The 18,901-nt window shown below is 35.2% G+C and overlaps 1 protein-coding gene across 4 annotated transcripts in view; it reads right to left on the reverse strand.

The window, feature by feature from the left end:
- LOC150107481 (nucleolar transcription factor 1-A-like) overlaps positions 1–18,901 on the reverse strand; it is a 554,391-nt gene that overhangs the window by 205,019 nt on the left and 330,471 nt on the right. For all 4 annotated transcript variants that reach the window (XM_090391894.1, XM_090391895.1, XM_090391896.1 and 1 more), the window contains exons 8-9: positions 10,375–10,485; positions 5,534–5,658 (exon numbers count right to left, since the gene is read on the reverse strand). In XM_090391894.1, coding sequence (XP_090248020.1) covers positions 5,534–5,658; positions 10,375–10,485 — 236 coding nt within the window. The remainder of the gene's footprint in view (positions 1–5,533; positions 5,659–10,374; positions 10,486–18,901) is intronic.

The following is an 18,901-nucleotide window of genomic DNA, read 5'->3' on the forward strand; positions in this document are numbered from 1 at the left end:
AGGTTCAATTCTCATCAACGACGGACGTGAGGAGCTTAAGGATCTTCCTCAGCCATAGCTAAGTTAGCCGGTTTTGGGCCTGGACAGCAGGGTTTACCCCCCAGTAATTAAATGCGGGATGAAAACCCCCAGTTATCTGGTGGTTTTCATCCCGCAAGCAGGCAAACTGGCCCCGTGAACACACATGAATACAGTCAGGAATACTTAAGACAATCCCTCCAGCCATAGGTCTGAATTGACAATAATGTGTTCCTGAACCTGGATAAAAAAAGGGGGATTGAGGTGGTGTCATACCTCCCTGTAAAAGGGCTCACAGCCATTGAATCACCATATACGAAATGAATGAATGAATCAAGACTTTTAATTTTTTTAATTAGATTGATCTAATGTCCTTAATGGAGATTTAATGAATTAAATTCTGATATTTGTAAAAAAAACTCTACTTCAAAAACACCTGTTTTGCTAACCTTTCCTCACCCATTTTATTTAAGTGGCTGCCATACCACCTTAGATTAGCTCTGCTGGCACATTCTTGAATGCTAACAATGTCAAGTTCTTTCTAATATCTTCATTTGAATATGATTTTGCCATTGAAGCCATTGGCGTGTGTGTGTGTGTACACACCCACACCCACCCACCCACACACCCACAAGAGTTTTGAGATAAATCAAGCGAGTGAATAGATGGCATCAATGGCAGAATCACATGAAAAATAAAAGCCTCAGGAAAGAACTTGACACCTGATAGCATTCAATAATGTATGAGCAAAGCTAGCATAATGTGGTAAGGCCACTTAAACAGAATAAGAGAGGAAAGATTATCAAAATAGATGTTTGATGAATAATTAACTGTAGAAGACTAAAATGTAACACTCTGTGACATGAGTAGCTTACTTGTCAGAATGACTGCACTGACATCATAAAAAGTAAGGCTAATTTGGTGAAAATTGTTGGCAGGAAGTTATTAATAATGTAAACTTAATCAAGCAGTAATATCATATCTGGGATCACTGTCATCAGGAATTTGATAAGGATGATCATCACCAAACACAGTGAAAATTTTTTCATGCAAAATAAAGATAATATGGTATTTCCTCTATACATTAAATTAGAAATTTATATATCATCCATCTTGAACAGTAGCCATTCATTCACATTTTTCCTCAACCTAGTATTGGTACTAGTGTGACATATATTTTTGCTGTGTGGTTGTCTTCAGAAAATAGGTCTCAATCATTCTCACAAAAAAACTGATTATATTTAGAAATGTATAAAATTCACTGATGAACAAGGAGCTAATATGTTTATAGCTAATAAAAAAACTTTCTTTATGAAAAATCTACTTGCATAGGATAATATGTTTGCATATTTGAATCAACCTGATAATCAAAAGATGATTAAGCTGGCCAGTCGTCGATCCTAGTTCAAAAAATAATGATATTTCCTGATACAAACTATATCTGATGGCATCTTTACACATCCATTCCCTTCATGAATGGCATTTCTATCATCATCATCATCAACAACAACCATGGGACCAATGCCCATAGGTGTCTGATGCCATCTTGATATGATTCTTCCATTGCATTCTATTTTGTGCAAGATGACTCAGTTTGTGTATAGAGTTTCCGCACCATTTGACAGTGTCATCGCCCCATTCTCTGTTTGGTCTTCCTTTTTTGTTCTTTCCTTCAATCATCCCAAACAGCAGCATTTTTATTTTCCTCTCATCATTCATTCTACATATATGGCCAAAGAGAAGTAGTTTCCTTTTGATTATTTTCTGGATCAGGTTTTCTTCTGGTTGTATTCGTCTGTAGATTTCCTCATTGTTCACTTTCTGGATCCAACTTATTCTCAAGATCTTTCTATAGCACTTCCTCTCAAATGCTAATATCCTTCTTTCAGAATCTCTCAGGAGTACCCATGTCTCACATCCATAGAGCATGCTGCTGAAGATACAGGTTTCTACAATGCACAGTTTAGTTTGCATCTTTTATAGCTCGGCTCTTCCATATTTTGTCCATGGCTTTTAAAATAGTTGTTGCTCTGGCTATTCTAATTTTTGGGGTCCAAGTCATGCGTCATGTGGCATCCAAGATATGTGAAGTGCTACATATTTTCCAGTTGAAATCTGTCTATGGTAACTCTGTTCAGTAACTCCTGTTGTCCAAATATCATTGTTTTAGTTTTTTAAAAGTTGACATTTAGTCCATATCTTTTTCCTTCTGTGTAAAGTGTTCGCAATGTCGGTTCCAGCCTTGCTGCATCTTCTTCAATCAGGACGATGTCATCTGCAAAGCAGAGGTGGTTTATTCTCATGCTATTTATTGAAATGCCTCCACCTTCTTCTTTTATCTTATCTAGTATTCTTCCCAGATGTGTGATGAAGATGATTGGTGATATTGGGTCCCCTTGTCTTGTGCCTTGACTAGTGGTAAAGCAATCTCCAGTTGCACCTGCTATCCTGATAAGGATGAATTTTATTTCTGAATAAAACTGTATATATCCTTACTGAATCAAATACTTATCACCACATTTTTATCGTCAGAGAGAGAGAGAGAGAGAGAGAGAGAGAGAGAGAGAGAAGCATCTGAATCCTTACTAAATAAACATGTTCATGTTAGGAAGTGTTTTGAACGTTTATTGTACCCATGGGACTTCTCATTACTGTTTGTGTAAGTGACCCGCCCGATACGTGAATGACATTCACGTATCGGGCGGGTCACTTACACAAAATTTACACTACATGTTAGTTGTAACTCATTCGGTAGAATTTAATTTGAAGTTAGCATCTGTGATCTGTCTCAATGACATCAAAAATTTGAAATGTAATTGAACAAACACTTATTTAATGTAACTGAAAATTTAGTCAAATGGTTTTTAGTTAGATACTGTGTTTTGGCAGTATCTAACTACCAAACACAAACGCATAATCTCAAGAACAGCAAATGATGTTCTTGAGATTATGCAGTTTCTGTAGGAGTGGACGTGTTTCATTAGATAATGCCATTTTTATCCCAATTGTCTCTAATCACACTATTTGTTGACAAATATATTATACAGAATGCAAATGTCTCTGTACCTTATTCAGTGATAAAATAAAACTACTTGTTTTTCTTGCATCTGCAGTAGAGTGGCTGCTGGGGAGGGCATGTTGTTCACTATATATGGACATTGCTAATCTTTGGACAGTATACATGTAGGGAGTAAAAATTGAAAGTGAAATGAAGTGAAATATATAAAAAAAAGAAATACACATAAGAAGCACAATAAATTGCACAAGATGATTTGTTCCTCCGTCAACCCAGATGTAATCCTGCCTGACCCACACAAATCAACTGATCAACATTATTATATCATAGGATAAGTCCCTTGCTATAGTTATTCCCTGAGCTAGTAATGTATGCAATTGTTTCTCATTGGTTAGTGATTTATATTTTATGAACAAATCCCTTTCCATCTATTTATAAGATTTTTTAAAAATTTTTTTAATTATGCCCATCATAAATGCAAATATGCAAGTCTAGAGTTTTTAGGATCACGTATTCTTCATTCCATACTAATAACACAAGAAGACATATAATATCACAGATGTAAATTATTCATAATAAATTTTACAGTACTGAAAGTATTTTTATTGACATGTCTATTCTTTCTCTTCTTTATATCTGTTATTCATTACATCTTTTAGTAAATCAAGTATAGTAAGTAATAATCAAATATATCATTCTCTTTAATTATTGTTTTTTAATACATTATTCCCCCCCCCCCCCCACTATGCAGGATTAGCTACAATTGAAGAAACCACTCCAAAAGTGGTGCATCACACAACATGCAGGAATGAAATTGCTGGGTGCTGTGATAATTCTGCTCACTTTGCCAGATGATTAGGTTCGTGACGAGAGAGTTGATTGCCCCCTCCCTCCCCCCACATGGACATGCTAAAGGAGAAACTTCATTCATTCATTCATTCATGCTCCCCCCCAATCTGTGTGCATCAATTATTCACTTTCTTGTTCTTGTATCCTGAAGTATTATGGATTTGAAATACTGCTGAAATAAGAAGAGAACAAACAACTTACATTTGCTTTCTTTAGCAAAGAGAATCCAACTTAATAGACTATATGATTAAATGGAACCAACCGATATTGCTTCGCTGCAATTCTTTTACATGTGAGATATTCAAAAACTATATGAATTACTTCACAACCAAATTTTAATAGCAATACAATTATGTCTATCTCACAGATATGGGTAATTACTTGAAATATAGTAATATATTAAAAAAAATGGTATCACATGTAAGGGAAAAAATTTACTATCAACTCCTGTATATTTTGCTCAACATAACATGGGCATTATTCAGGAAGAAATGCAAAACACTGGTTTCAACATTCAAATTATGAAAAACGAGGATGAGCCACATAGTATACTTCCTCGTGTCTCTGTCATAACTGAGTGAAAAGGAGAAAGCACTATTCGAGTTCCAGGGAACCAAGTATAGTTCTGTCATTCAAAATTAATTAATTATATAATAATATTCTAATAACACAACAATAATAAATACATAAATAAAAATTAAAAAAAAAAAATTATAACCAGCTTAATGGTGATTACTTCCCAAAACTTTGAGATAGGCATACAGTCTGATTGATTAAGATTTGGATGATGGTGCAGAAGTTTCAAGGAATAGATGATCAAATTTCAATCAAAAGTAGTGCAAAATTGTGGTTTTAATTCCAATGAACTCTGTCTAGTGTCTATGTCAGGAGAGGGAAGGTTAGAACCCTATGATTATAAAAATCTAATATAGTCTTGGTGTTCTTAGATTCTGATCTTAGCAGATGGCCAGTCTGTCCAAAGTACCAAAGTTAGCAAGAATAGGGCACTGGATAAACACCAAGTAAGGATGGATAATGCCTGTAGCTTTACAGATTATTAAGATATTCAGAGAGAAAACCTATTGTTGGACTCACATTCAACAGGGAAATTGATGTGGATGTATTAAGTAATTATTTTGTCCAAAAACTTAATTGGTTCTGATTAAGAATAGGACTATGATGCAAAAATATCATCCATGAAATGGAGCCAGATAAAGTTGGTTTTCCAGATGTTCCATAAAATAATCAGCCAAAAGTGGTGAAATAAGACTGCTTATGGCTGTTCTTTCTATCTATTTGAAAAATTTATTCTTTCATGTGAAGTATTATCGTGCATTGATGGTAAATTTAAACCAATTAACAATGATCTTAAGAAAATCATCTTGCAAAATTGTAGAGTTCCTTAGGGCAGTATGTTTATGAATACACAAACCACATCAAAGGAAACAAAATTTATTATTTATTAAATAAAAACAAACCACAGTATGACTTCAAATTTTCTCTTTGAAGTCATACTGTTTTTGATATGATAGCTGGTTTGAAACAATTAAAGATACAGTCTAAATTAATAAATACAATAGTAGCTAAATAAAATCATGTTTGCACAGTTGAACTATAAACAACATACAACATATAAATCTCAATACACACTTGGGAGGGCGTTCTGGTTTTCCATCATAGCGATCAACCAATCTTTCTTCTGCTTTGTTAAGTACACCTTTAACAGGATCTGGCTTATATTCAGGATGTTCTTGACAATATTTTTCCAATTCAGTCTTGTAAAGATTAAAAATAAAAATAAACATACAAAAATAAGTAAATAAGTGTTTCTGGGATATATCTATATATTACACACAGATACATTATTATAGGAATTATTAGTCAGATAACCAATAAATTAATGCAATAATACGACAGAAAATGAAGCTAGGATGAAAGTATTTTTATGTAAATCACACCAATTAAAAGCTGTTATCCTTAGTATATTAATATTAGGACTAAGGTAACCTTAATGATAATCTGGAAATTCTGCTACTGAGACCAAACATGGAACTTTCAAGTTACTACAGGCTTCCAAATAAGCAAGGTGGTGATCACACATGCACATGACAATGACATTCGCAAAGCAACCATTTAGCACACAGCCAAGCAAGCTGGCAAAAGAGCATGCCACTCCATATCACTAGCATCATAGCACAGTCAGAAGAACAATGTGACATTCACTCACTGGTAAGTAAAGACCTACATTTCATTCTTATCAATGAATTTATTTTTATTTTATTGTGATCCCACCCACGAAACATTGAGAACCTGCTTAAAAAGACTAAGGTTCAGATAATCATTGATAAAAACACTGCACTACAGATCAAACATGGTATTTTCTACCTTCTTTCAAGCCACTCCAGACCTCTAATTTTGAGGATTGGATCTCATAATCTGAAAATCCTATTCTAAAGATCAAACACTGAATATTTTTTAATCACTTCAGGCATCAAATGACCTTGTGGCATGGCATGTTTCCACAAAAGGGCTCTGGCAAAACCAGCAAGTCAGGAAGATTCTTGATACAGGCCCCAAACCTGTCAGTAATGAGTCAGGAAGCTTCTCATCCTGAGAACACATACTATGCCTCCTACATGCAGTGCTATGTGGAAGGTACTTTTAAGGCCAGATTATGACAAGGAGACAGGTCACTTATCAACACTCACTGTATGGATGTCATGTACAAGAGTCTATCTCCTTATCAACTTCTCCAGGAACAAATCTATACAAACAACAACAACAATAATTCCCATAAATAATGTTATAAACACTTGTTTCCATTTTCCCAGGTGACCTCCTCCACACATTTAAGAATTGTTCATTACAGCTTATTTGGAAGATTTACCATACATATAGAAAATATTCATGAAGTGCTCATACTTTTCATTTCTATAAATAACATTAAGACTGTTGTAGTTTGCTTTGCACTGTCAATCCAGTTTACAAAAAGGTTGTAAAGCTATAGTAGTGCATTATGTAGAATGGGCAGGATAAGGGTTAGAAAATCTGAAAACCCTGCTCTAAAGATCAAATAGGTAACTATTTCTAATCCTATCAGATTTAAACTGAGCAGGATGAGGTGGTCACACTAGTGATGAAAATAATCTACAACCTAAAGACATTCAAAAATATCCACCAGAATGGGACTCAAAACCATAAACTGAGGGAAAAACCACTATCAGTTTGGTCAATTAGACCAGCAAATGTGCTCATTCAATTTCCTATGTAGTAATGAAGTATATCTTTCACATTCTGAGAGAAACAGAAAATGTTTTACAGTAATCTTGATTGATATCTATGAGTAAATATATAGAACATAATACTGGGAAAGGTGGGCTTTTGTGCAAAATTTGTATATGCAAATTCATAATAATAATAAAAATTCATAAAATAAAATTTCAGCCAAAATGTTTAAAAATTTTCAAAACAGAAGCATTTGTAACTGAGAAATAGATATACAAACAAAATGACTGAATGAAGCTTTACATTTCGTTTTCAATACAGCAATCCCTCGATTAGTGCGCCTAATGCATTCTTTAAAACAGGCACATTAATCGAAAACGCACTAATCGAATATAATAACCTATGGGAAAATGTATAATTCATTCCTCAGATTTCTTTTTTGATCCTTAATTTTTTTTTTTTTTTAGTAAAAGAATTGGGGTATGTCTCAGGGCCTAGTTAAAGGAAAACCATGAAGCTGAAAGACAATAAAACATATTCAGAATATAAATTTATTATTCTGCTTCTTAACAAAGAATTGAGCTAACGTAGTTTGGCGGGCATTCTGTTTCTTTTTTTTCACACAACTGACGGTATGGCCCTATTGCCTCTTCTGCAAATTTTACTGCTTCTCTCTTCACCAGGGTCAGTTTCTAAGCATTGCTGCTTAAAAACTTTGATTGCACGAAAACTATTTTCAAATTGTTTCTGTGAAACCTCTTTGGACTTGTCAGTGATTAAAGTTTCTTCATATTCTTCAGGATCTTCTGTGTATCTAAATTTAGCAGGTCGGAATCACTCAACTTCTCAGAATGAGATGTAATTAACTTAAATTCATTTGAAAAGCCTCTAAAATCATTTGCACAATGTGGAAGAATGTGCTTTCAAATGGCTCGCATATTGCTAGCAGTAATTTCATTCAACTTTGCGACTTTATAACCAGGCTGAGATTTCTCTAATTTGGCCAGAAAAGTCTTGGAAGGCATTCGCTTCAAAAAAAGGCCAGTTTCATCGACATTAAATATTTGTTGATTACAATAGTCTCCTTCTTACGCAATTTTCTTCAAAATCTCTGGATACCGCCTTATCTGCACTTGTAGCTTCTCCTGTGATTAGAACATTATGTAGGCTATTTCTCTTTTTGAAATGCTCAAATCACCCAGCACTAGCGTGGAATTTTTTTTCTTTTCCATCATTGATAGCTCTTTCTTTCAAGGTTGCAAAGAGGTTTAATGCTTTTGATTTAATAAGGCCGGTGTTTAGCAGGATCCATTTTCGGTTACAATCTTTGATCCATGTAAAAAGAAGTCTCTCTAATACAATCATTATAGTACTTTGATTTCGAGTGCATGCATGATGAACTTGATGCAGCCTTACCTTTCTCTTTGTATTCAGCAGTGGATTCACCCATTTTTGTGTTCTTGTCTTATCTTTGCTCTGGACTCACCTTGTTCATTTTTCTTTATTATTTCAAGTTTTTCTTCCAATCAGATTACTTTTCGAATCATATTCACACTTCTATTTTTTGCTCACTAATTCTTTTACTCATGATTAAAGATTAGAAAAATTATTTAAAATAAAAAAGTAAGAAAAACAATTGCACGAGATATGATCAGCAAAATGTATGTAAAGCAGACGACATAAATTTTGGTGGTAAATTTGGTAAATTTCGTGTACATGGAAATAGTGTAGTATGCCATTAAAAATAACTTTGTAAAATGTTTCAAATCAGTAACTAAATTATTTCATCCTGGTGAGTGATTTTTTAAATAGTTAGCCATACAAAATGTATAGATCAAAAATTTTTAAAATCTGTAACATTTATTTTTAAGATGTATATAGGTGCACTAATCGAATTTGAGTATCAAAAAAAAAAATGATGCACTAATTGAAAACATATCAATTGGGGGCGCATTAATCGAGGGATTGCTGTATAAACATTATATCAAGCAATACTTAGTCTGTATTTGAGTTGTAAGTTGGCAGTTAGAATTGAAGGAAGTACAGGAAGATGGTTTCATTTAAATCTGGTGTGAGACAAGGATGTACATTATTCCCTCTGTTATTCATTATCTATATGGATCACATTATGAAGGAAAGTGGTATTAAACATGATATCAAAATTGGAGATGTTAATGTCAGCTCTTTGCTTTATGCGGATGATGTTATACTTCTAAATAAATCCACTACTAGTCTGCAGGATTCTCTGACTAAACTGAATAACTGTTGTAATAGATATGGTATGAAGGTCAGCATTAAAAAGACAAAGACAATGAAAATAGGTAGAATTGTTGAAAATGTCAATTGTGTTGTGAACGGGGAACCTGTCGAACAAGTAAAACATTTCAGCTACTTAGGCACGATTTTTACTGAAGATGGTAAATTAAATATGGAAATAGACAACAGAATCAACAAAGCTGGTATAGTAGGAAGTCAATTGAATAAATTCATATGGAATAAGAGAGAAATTAGTCGGAACACTAAATTAGCTGTATACAAGACAGTGTTCAAACTAGTTTTAACTTACGGATCTGAGAGCTGGGTCAGAAGTAAAACACTTGACCAAAGACTAGAGACTGCAGATATGAGAGTCCTGAGAAAGATTATAGGTGTGAACAGATGGATTCAATGGCAATATCATATTAAAAATGAGGACATTAGGAAAGAACTTGACATCATCGGCATCCAGGAATGCATTAGCAGAGCTAATCTCAGGTGGTATGGTCACTTAAACAGAATGGGCGAAGAAAACGACCCAGAGGAAGAACAAGATATAGGTGGATTGATACGGTACAATGTGTTTTAGACAATAGAAATATAAGATCTGATAATGATAATATTGGAGTCTTGACAAGTAATAGATTGATTTGGAGGAAAATTGTAGATAGGAAGGTAGTAATGATGTAAATTTTTCATGTAGTACTATCATATCCTATACACCCCTTGAGGGTACATGTCAGGAATTTGATGATGATGATGATGATGATAATGATAAAATAACTTAAGATCACATGTATATTTATAAATTCCACCACAGAAAATGTGTGACTTTTAGTAAACACCAGCACTGTGGGTGGACACAGATCAGATAATCCAAAAACTTTATTCAAATACCAAACATGAAACGTGTGTTTTTGAACCACCACATGAATAAGCAGGTCTCACTATGACAAAATTCATCTACCATCTAAAACACTGACTTTTTTAAAAATAAAGATTTAACTTACAGAATAGCGCTGTTGCTCTTGTAGTGCCTTCCTTATCCATTTAATCCTTTTTCCGTCGGATAAACTGTTCCACTGCTTACGAATTTTTTCAGTGCACTCCTTTCTGTCCAACTAAAAATAAATCAAACCTCATATAAATATTAAATGACAAAGTATATTACGGCATCCCCCCCCCCCCTTGTATGTATGTATGTATGTATGTGTGCAAACAACATCTTTGTAAATACCCACAGAAAACCGTGGGGGAGGGAATGTGTGTATGTTATGGGAAGTAGAGTAAGTTAATAAAAGAAGATTAATTAATTTTTATAGGATATATATATATATATATACATCTGAGGTTGAAAACCTATAATATCATCAATGCAGTGGATAGCATGAAGAAATAGAAAAAACTTGTTAATACTGGATTTGAACACTGCAGATTCTATGTTTTTAAGAAATCCAAAAGAGAATACTGTTCCTGAGAATAGTAGTAGCAGAAATAAATTAATGACAATGAATAAAAACTTCTTTTGTGAGTTTGAAATAAACTGAGAAGGTTGGTTTATTTGGATTTATGGCCAAAGCAACTCAGGCTATGAAGCGAGTGTTATTATGTCTGTGAAATGAGTGGGTGTGTGTTCTAATGGCCAGTTTTAGGATTTCTTAAAAACATACAATCTGTTTTTAACAGATTTAGATGAAAGCTGGGGAGGAAGGGACATAATTCAATATTGAATCCAATGTAATTTAGATGAACAGCGACCATCAAAATATTTACTGAAATGCAAGCAACAAAAACTAAACATTTACACCAAAGAGAGTTGAATGAATTGATGAGGATATAAGTTGTTAATCAACCTAAATGCTCTCACCTCTACTGAGTCTAGAATTTTTTAAGCAGCTCTTAGGGGCATTCCAGCAATTATAAGAAAAGCATTCAAGATTGAAGAGATTTGAGAATTGGATAGTGTTAATAACTTTTCAGATGTAATGCTTGAAGCAAACAAGAAAAGCATGATTTTTTTTTGGAGGCTGAGAGTCCTCAAGAAAGGACTGAAGAGTGAGTTATCCAAAGAATAGAAATTACATAAGCTTTAGAGATATCAAGAGCAAGCAAATGAAATTTCCCAAAACTTTTTCATGGCAGTTTCTCTTTTAATCAACAGTGGAGGAATTCACACTGGTGGTCATTTATTAGATGACAGAAAGAATTAATGTGAGTGAAACTGGACAGTAATTAGATAGAAAAGATTGTTGCTTTTCCTTGGAATGGGATGAATATGGGCTGCAACACAAATACTAATGGTAAGAAAGAAACTTTTTATTCTTTCTTACCATTAGTATTTGTGATGCAGCTCATATTCATCCCATTCCAAGGAAAAGCAACAATCTTTTCCATCTAATTACTGTCCAGTTTCACGCACATTAATTCTTTCTGATACAAAAAAGGAGTTAACTATGGAGTATAAGCCTTCAGAACCACTGGAGAATTTCATATACGACTAGGACTCCAGGAGACTGGCCTTTACTGTAGGTAAAATATGGATAAAAGTTACAAAAAAAAAAAAAAAAAAATAATAATAATAAAATGATAAAATAAATAAATAAAATTTTATATATATAGGAACCTGTATAGCTCAGGGATCGGCAAAGTGGTCGATGTTACTATCCAAGGGATTCAATAAATGTCTAGGGATCAAAAGGAGGTTTAAATTTTTAATGTTCTTTATAATTTCTTTAAGTATTTTCTTTAAATATTCTTATTGAGCAGCAGTAATGAAGTAAAAGGGTGAAGGAATTATTATTTTTAAATTGAGATATTTATTATTGATATCGTTTATTCATTTATTTAACATGATGGGGGTCGACGAGGGATCAATGGTCTAAAACGTGTTTGCCGGCCCCTGGTTTAGATGAACCCTTTGGCTGGAAAGATCTGGCTTTGAATCCTGTCTATGACATGAAGAACCTTTATCAGTTATTTTCAATCAAATGGCGAATTGACCAATCTCATGTAGAGGTGAGAGAGGTTACCCGATAAAACTATTTTATCTGCCCCCCCCCCCGCCCGCCACACACAGAATGAACTGTAATGGGTTTTTCTCTCTTTCTATCTCCCTTCTAGCCAATTTATATCCTGAATTTCTAGAAAACCAAGAGTCAGCACAGATACATATAAACCAACAGTCTGGCTATGTTATAGAGATGGTGCATTTGCTATTTGGCCTCATTAGACTGATTTTTAGCTCATTTAAAAAAGTAATCCAAAAATACACCTGCTTATACTATAAATTAAAGATGCCAAGAAATTATATTCTTGGCTTAATCCTTTATCCAAGTGTAAGCAAACAAAATTTGCACCTGAAGTAACTTCAGGACTGGGCAACTCGTATATAGAGGTTAATGATTTCACATTACTTGTCTTAATATTTTATAATGCAAAGCACATATCCCTTCAGACATGTCTTCCCATAATGCATAGCATCATACATGTCCGAAAGGATATGTGCAGTGCATTATGAAATACTAAGGCAAGTAATGTGAAGTCATTAACCTCTATATATGAGTTGCCAAGTCCTGAAGTTATTTCATGCACAAAGTTTCTTTTCTTACACTTGGATAATGGATTAAACCAAGAATATAATTTCTTGGCATCTTTAATTTATAATACACTTTGCTATAGAAAAAATTTTGCTATTATTTGAAATTTACTTTTTAGCACAAATTGTTAAGGCTCTGTTTCTGAGGGTGTTAATGACACCTAGTTTTTGCAGTGGATGGTGGTAAGTTTACATGTATCTACTGGTCCAAGTGGATGTCAGCTTACAATAGATCGTGATGGATACACAGCATGATGAAAGAGTAGTGACAACTGTATCCAGAAAGTGTCATGCTTTCCAATTTCAACAGTGACTTGAATGTGTCTACACTGTTTGCTTAGGCAGCTTAAGAAGGCACAGGCAATCCACAGGTTATGGATGATCCGACTTACGCAGCTCCGCACAGGCTCTGAAGGCTCCCCATAAAGATAATTAATAATTAAATTAATAATTTGGGAACTAGTTTCTTTCATGCATGTAAACAAACTCACACTTTGCCACATTATTAAAGCAGCTCTTCCTGTTATTTGGAAGTCAAATTTAAGGGCCTGGGTCACACATGCCATGTTTGAAAATTGGTTCTTGAACTATTTTATTCCTGCTGTGGAGTATTATTATTCATAAAAGAAAATTCCCTTTAAAATTTTGTTAATGTAAAAATCGTATTTTTCCCGCCCAACACTACATTGTTACTACAGCCAATGGACCAGGGAGTCATTCCTGCATTTAACACTTATTACTTATGGCATACATTCTTGCGAGCATTCCGGGCTATGGAAGATGATGTGATTACCTTGAGAGGGTTTTGAAAGAATTATACCATCCATGTTGCCATCAAAAACATTGCCGATTCTTAGGAGGAAGTGAAGCGATCAACAATTAAAGGGGTGTAACAAAATGTGACCTCAATTCTGTGATGATTTTCATGGCTTCACAGAAGACATCGCCGAAGCGAGAAAAGCTGTGGTGGATAGTGGCAATGCACTGCAATTGGACATCAATGAAAATGATGACATCGACTTACTAGAATCTGATTCACAAGAATTAACCAATGAAGACCTTACAGAGATAGAGAAGCAGATGATAGAAACACAAAAACATGAAGAATCAGAAGATCTACAGTCAAGAAGGTTTATGACAAAAGAATTAGCTTAAGCCTTTCATCTCATTGAAGCAGGATTCGGTAAACTTGTGGAGCAAGATCCTAACATTCAGCGGTTTACAAAGATTTACTGTGCAGTTAGTGAGAACATCAGCCACTACAAGGCCATTTATGATGAAAAAAAGGAAAATGCTGTGTAAACATCAGTAGATACCATTGAAGAAAACGATTTCAGTGGTAAGCTCCTCTCCTCCAGAAACAGAATCAAATCCTGATTCTCCAGCATGAGGTACATCCTCTCTAGCACCATCTCCATCATCATCTTCCGATTAATGTTAGCCTACCTTGTTGCCTCAGAAATATCCCTTCCAGTATGCAACCTTTAATATTCTTTTTTTGAAATTTCTTCCATCTAAACTTTTTCTATGAGTTTGTTTTTATGTTCCATTTGTTTGAATTAAAAGAAGGAGCACAATAGTTTCTGGAACTTATTAATACAGTACAGAGTTATTATTATTATTATTACCGCATGTGCGCCGTTCATCAGAGATCCGAGTTACATACAAATCCGACTTAAAGATATTCTCAGAAACGTATCTCATTCATAACCCGGGGACTGCCTGTATTTAAAGTTGGGCAGCTGCGGGGTTGGGAGAAGGGAATGGTGAATGTATCACGAATATCTGTGCCAATGTTTGGGTTGCAGAGTAACTGAATCTGGAGCTCCTTGCTCAAAATGTTTTGTATATTAGCAACTTGTGGGGGGGGGGGGGGGGGGAAGATATTTTTCTGCATGAAACAACCAGAATGAAGTATACAGCAAAGAGGGCCTTATATCGCAGTGTGTGTGTGTGTGTGTGTGTGTGTGTGTGTGTGTGTGTGTGTGTGGAGGGGGGGGGATTTGTTCTGTAAAGTGTGTCATAAACTGTTTCAGTGATTTTCATTTGCTAAAAGCACAGACACATTGAAACTGACTAATAAATCATTACTTTTGAGCAGGGCATTCTTAACTTTGTAAAGCATTGTTGAAGAGATGGCTCTCACAGTATATCTATCCCACATATCAGACACAGCCATGCTTAAGCCTATCGACCAAGCCAGCTCTTTACTACCTGGGGGTACATCAGATTACTTGTACCGCAAATGGTCCTACTTTGGACAAACAGGCCCATCTATTGCCAAATGCATTTCAGAACATCAATCCTATACAAGAACTGGAAAAACATCACAAATCTTGTCTAATACTATGCTAAATTACTATATAGAAGAAACCAAAAACTCAAGCACTGTTTCAAAGAAACTGGAGACCCTTTGTCACTGTCTTAACCGAAATCAATGGATAGTCTATGCCCACAGTTATTGATAACAATTTGGGAAACTTATTATTAACACACACACACACACACACACACACACACACACACACACACACACACACACACACACACACACACACACACACACACACAGCTATATCAGATCCCAACAGTGTAATATTTATTTAACACTCTTGTGACTGCAAGTGAAAAGATACAATTCTCCATGTATTTACATTGCTGTTTTTGAATTTCTCGTTATTCACTTTCTAACAATAGGTTCAATGACAATAGTTTAAGATACTTAAAAGTGTTATTTATGTAATTAATTATAATTTAATAAACATTTTTATTGTGCATACATGTTTCTTTTTATACTTTTTAAATTCCTTAAATATGGATAATTGGTGACTTTCTGATCATGCCACAGAATTGACTGGAAAGGCTTACACTGTACCGCTGGAAATGAAAATTCAAAGAAGCTTGAGAGATGCTAATCTAAAGGAAGAAGAAGAATGAAAAAGAATGAAAAACTGAGACCCCCTTCCGGGCCATCTGCAAGCTACACAGTGCCTCATGACACAGATAATAAAAGAATAGAACTACAGAATTCCAAAAATCCAACAAAAAAATAAATAAATAAAATAAATAAATAACCAACTACAGGATAATGCAGAAACCAAGAAGAACAGAGCTATAGGCAAGGCTTGAAAAAAGACTTGTCCATGATGAGCAAGAATTTTTGGTTGATGAGTTTAAAAAAAGTCTGCGTGGTTAGCCTAGTGGCTGTGTGCTTTGCAACCATATGCCTGGGGAAGGAGTGTCCTAGGTTCGATTCCTGTTGGTGACATGAGGAGTTCAAGGATCTTCCTCAGCCATAGTCAAGTTAGCTGGTCTTGGGAGGGACAGTAGGGTTTTTTCTCCCAGTTTATCCTGGGGGTTTTCATCCCGCAAAACAGGCAAATCGGCCTTGAGAACTCAACACTACGGACATAGGATACACCAGGGTGTAGGACTGACCACCTTATCCTGTGAATGGTTTGAAGTCCGATGATTAATAAACCCTCGACACCGCAAGGTAAAAGAGGGTAAAAGGAAGATGAGATGAGTTTAAAAAAAAAAAAAATCAGAAGAGAAGTTTCCATTTAACTGTAAATTTTATCTACACAATGTTGATTATGTGGCATTTATATTGTAAACAGTTTTTTAAAAAAAACTTTTTTTTATCTTACCTATTGCACCTAACAGAATGTGCATGTTTTGTTAATTATACCTTATATTGTCATAATGGCATTGTTTTATCTTTAAAAATAACTCAAGGGTACCACCATGTAATTACAGCACAGAAACAGTAACCTAATACAGATATGAAGCTAACAGTGGCAATTAGCTCATTTCGTAAACAATTATTGGAATATGTAGTCCCCCCCCCTAAAAAAAAAAAAATTATTTCATTAAACTGATTATAAAAATGTAGCCTAAATTTATGTTTTCCAAATGTTTTTCTCAGTTACTGTCATGCCAGAATACATGACTGCCAATGTTTCGGAACTGATCTGAATTCAGAAAACCCATGAAAGGATATAAACATTCAAAATCATTAAAATATCTTATAAAAAATAAAACATTTATATCCACATAAGTTAAAAATACCAAGAAATTATATACTTGGTTTAATCCTTTATCCAAGCGTAAGTAAACAAGTGTGCACCTGAACTATTTTCAGAAACTCGTACTGGGGAAACTCGTATAAAAAAGCTAATGACTTCACATCACTTGCCTTAGTGTCCCATAATGCAATAATTCTATAACTTTGCTTAATCCCATAAGTCTGCTTACAATTGGATAAAGAATTAAACCAAACATATAATTTCTTGGTATCTTTAATTTATAGTATAACCAAGTGGAAAAACTTCAAACAACTTTCTTTATATCCACATATATGTTAACCTTCAGGATTGTGGCAACTATAGAGGGATTAGGCTGATGTCACACACGTTGAAGATATGGGAAAGAGTAATTGGAGGAAGGATACAGCAGGAAATGAAAATTGGCGAGGAGCAGTTTGGATTTATGCCAGGAAGAGGGACAACAGATGCGATATTTGCACTAAGGCGACTGATGGAGAAATATAGAAAGATGCAGGTGGAGCTGCATATGGTGTTTATAGACCTGGAAAAGGCGTACAACAGAGTGGCCAGGCAGGAGGTATGGAGGTGTATGAGGAAGAAGGGGTGTCGGAGAACTATGTGAGGTTGGTGAAGGAGATGTATGAGGGAGCGAAATCTCATGTCAGGTCTAGTATCAGCATGACAGAGGGGTTCCCCATTGTCGTCGGGCTCCACCAGGGATCAGCTCTGGGCCCCTACCTCTTTGACCTGGTCATGGATGTAGTAGTGGAGGATGTTAAGAAGGAGCCACAATGGAGCATGATGTTTGCCGACATTGTTCTTTGTGAATCATCCCGAGAGAAGCTTGAAAAGGCCCTGGAAGAGTGGAGAAAGGCATTGGAGGAGAGAGGCATGAGAATTAACTGAGTGAAGACCGAATATACGTCAACAGGGAGTGCCAAGGATATGGTCATACGAAACCAGGGTGAAAGGTTAACTTCAGGGAAGAAATTCAAGTACCTTGGGTTGGTCGTCGAAAGGAATGGAGACCTAGATGAGGAAACAGCACCAAATAACATGCGGCTGGATGAACTGGAGGAAGATGAGCGGAGTCCTGTGCAACAAGAGAGTGAGTTGTAAGATGAAAGGAAAGCTGTATAAGATGGTGGTGAGGCCGGCAATGCTTCATGGCACAGAGACGTGGCCTATAACAAAGGCACAGGAGAGGAAGATGGAGGTGGCGGAGATGCGGATGTTGAGATGGATGAGTGGTGTGACAAAGAAGGACAGGATAAGGAATGACTAAATCAGAGGAACGGTCAAGGTGGGACCGATCAGTAAGAAGGACAAGAAAGCAGGCTGAGGTGGTTCGGTCATGTAGAGAGGAGGAGTGAAGAGTATGTTGGTAAACGAGTGGAGTGCATGGAGGTGGATGGAAGGAGGAAAAGAGGCAGGCCCAAACTCAGGTGGAAGGATAAGGTGGCAGAGGATCTTAGGGAGAAAGGATGGAGTCGGGAAGATGCCCTAGACCGGAGAACCTGGAGGAAGAAGATTAAAGATGGGAATGCTGACTCCGTTTAGCATGGGATAAAGGCATAGCGAAAGAACAAGATATGTTAAACATCAACTTTTAGTTAAATGGCAGACAAAATTAACTTTTTAAAAAAAAATAATAAGTGATTTAAGACATAAAATTTTTAGAAATGAAAATGTGCATGAAAGTGATCATTAATAAATAAATAAATAATAAATTGTTTTTATTATTTTTCCTTCATGTCTCATTGATTGATAAGCATACTAATAAATGCTTTTTTTTCATATTACACCTGTAGTAGATTAGCACTGTAAGTAGACTTAGTGCTTTTTTTATTTATTTATTTTTAAAACAATTTTACATTAATTCAACATTAGTAG

The sequence above is a fragment of the Typopeltis vanoorti genome, chromosome 4 (genome assembly GCF_054136105.1).
Source record: "Typopeltis vanoorti isolate ZY-2024b chromosome 4, IOZ_Tvanoo_1.0, whole genome shotgun sequence".
In the NCBI taxonomy this organism is placed as follows: Eukaryota; Metazoa; Arthropoda; class Arachnida; order Uropygi; family Thelyphonidae; genus Typopeltis; species Typopeltis vanoorti.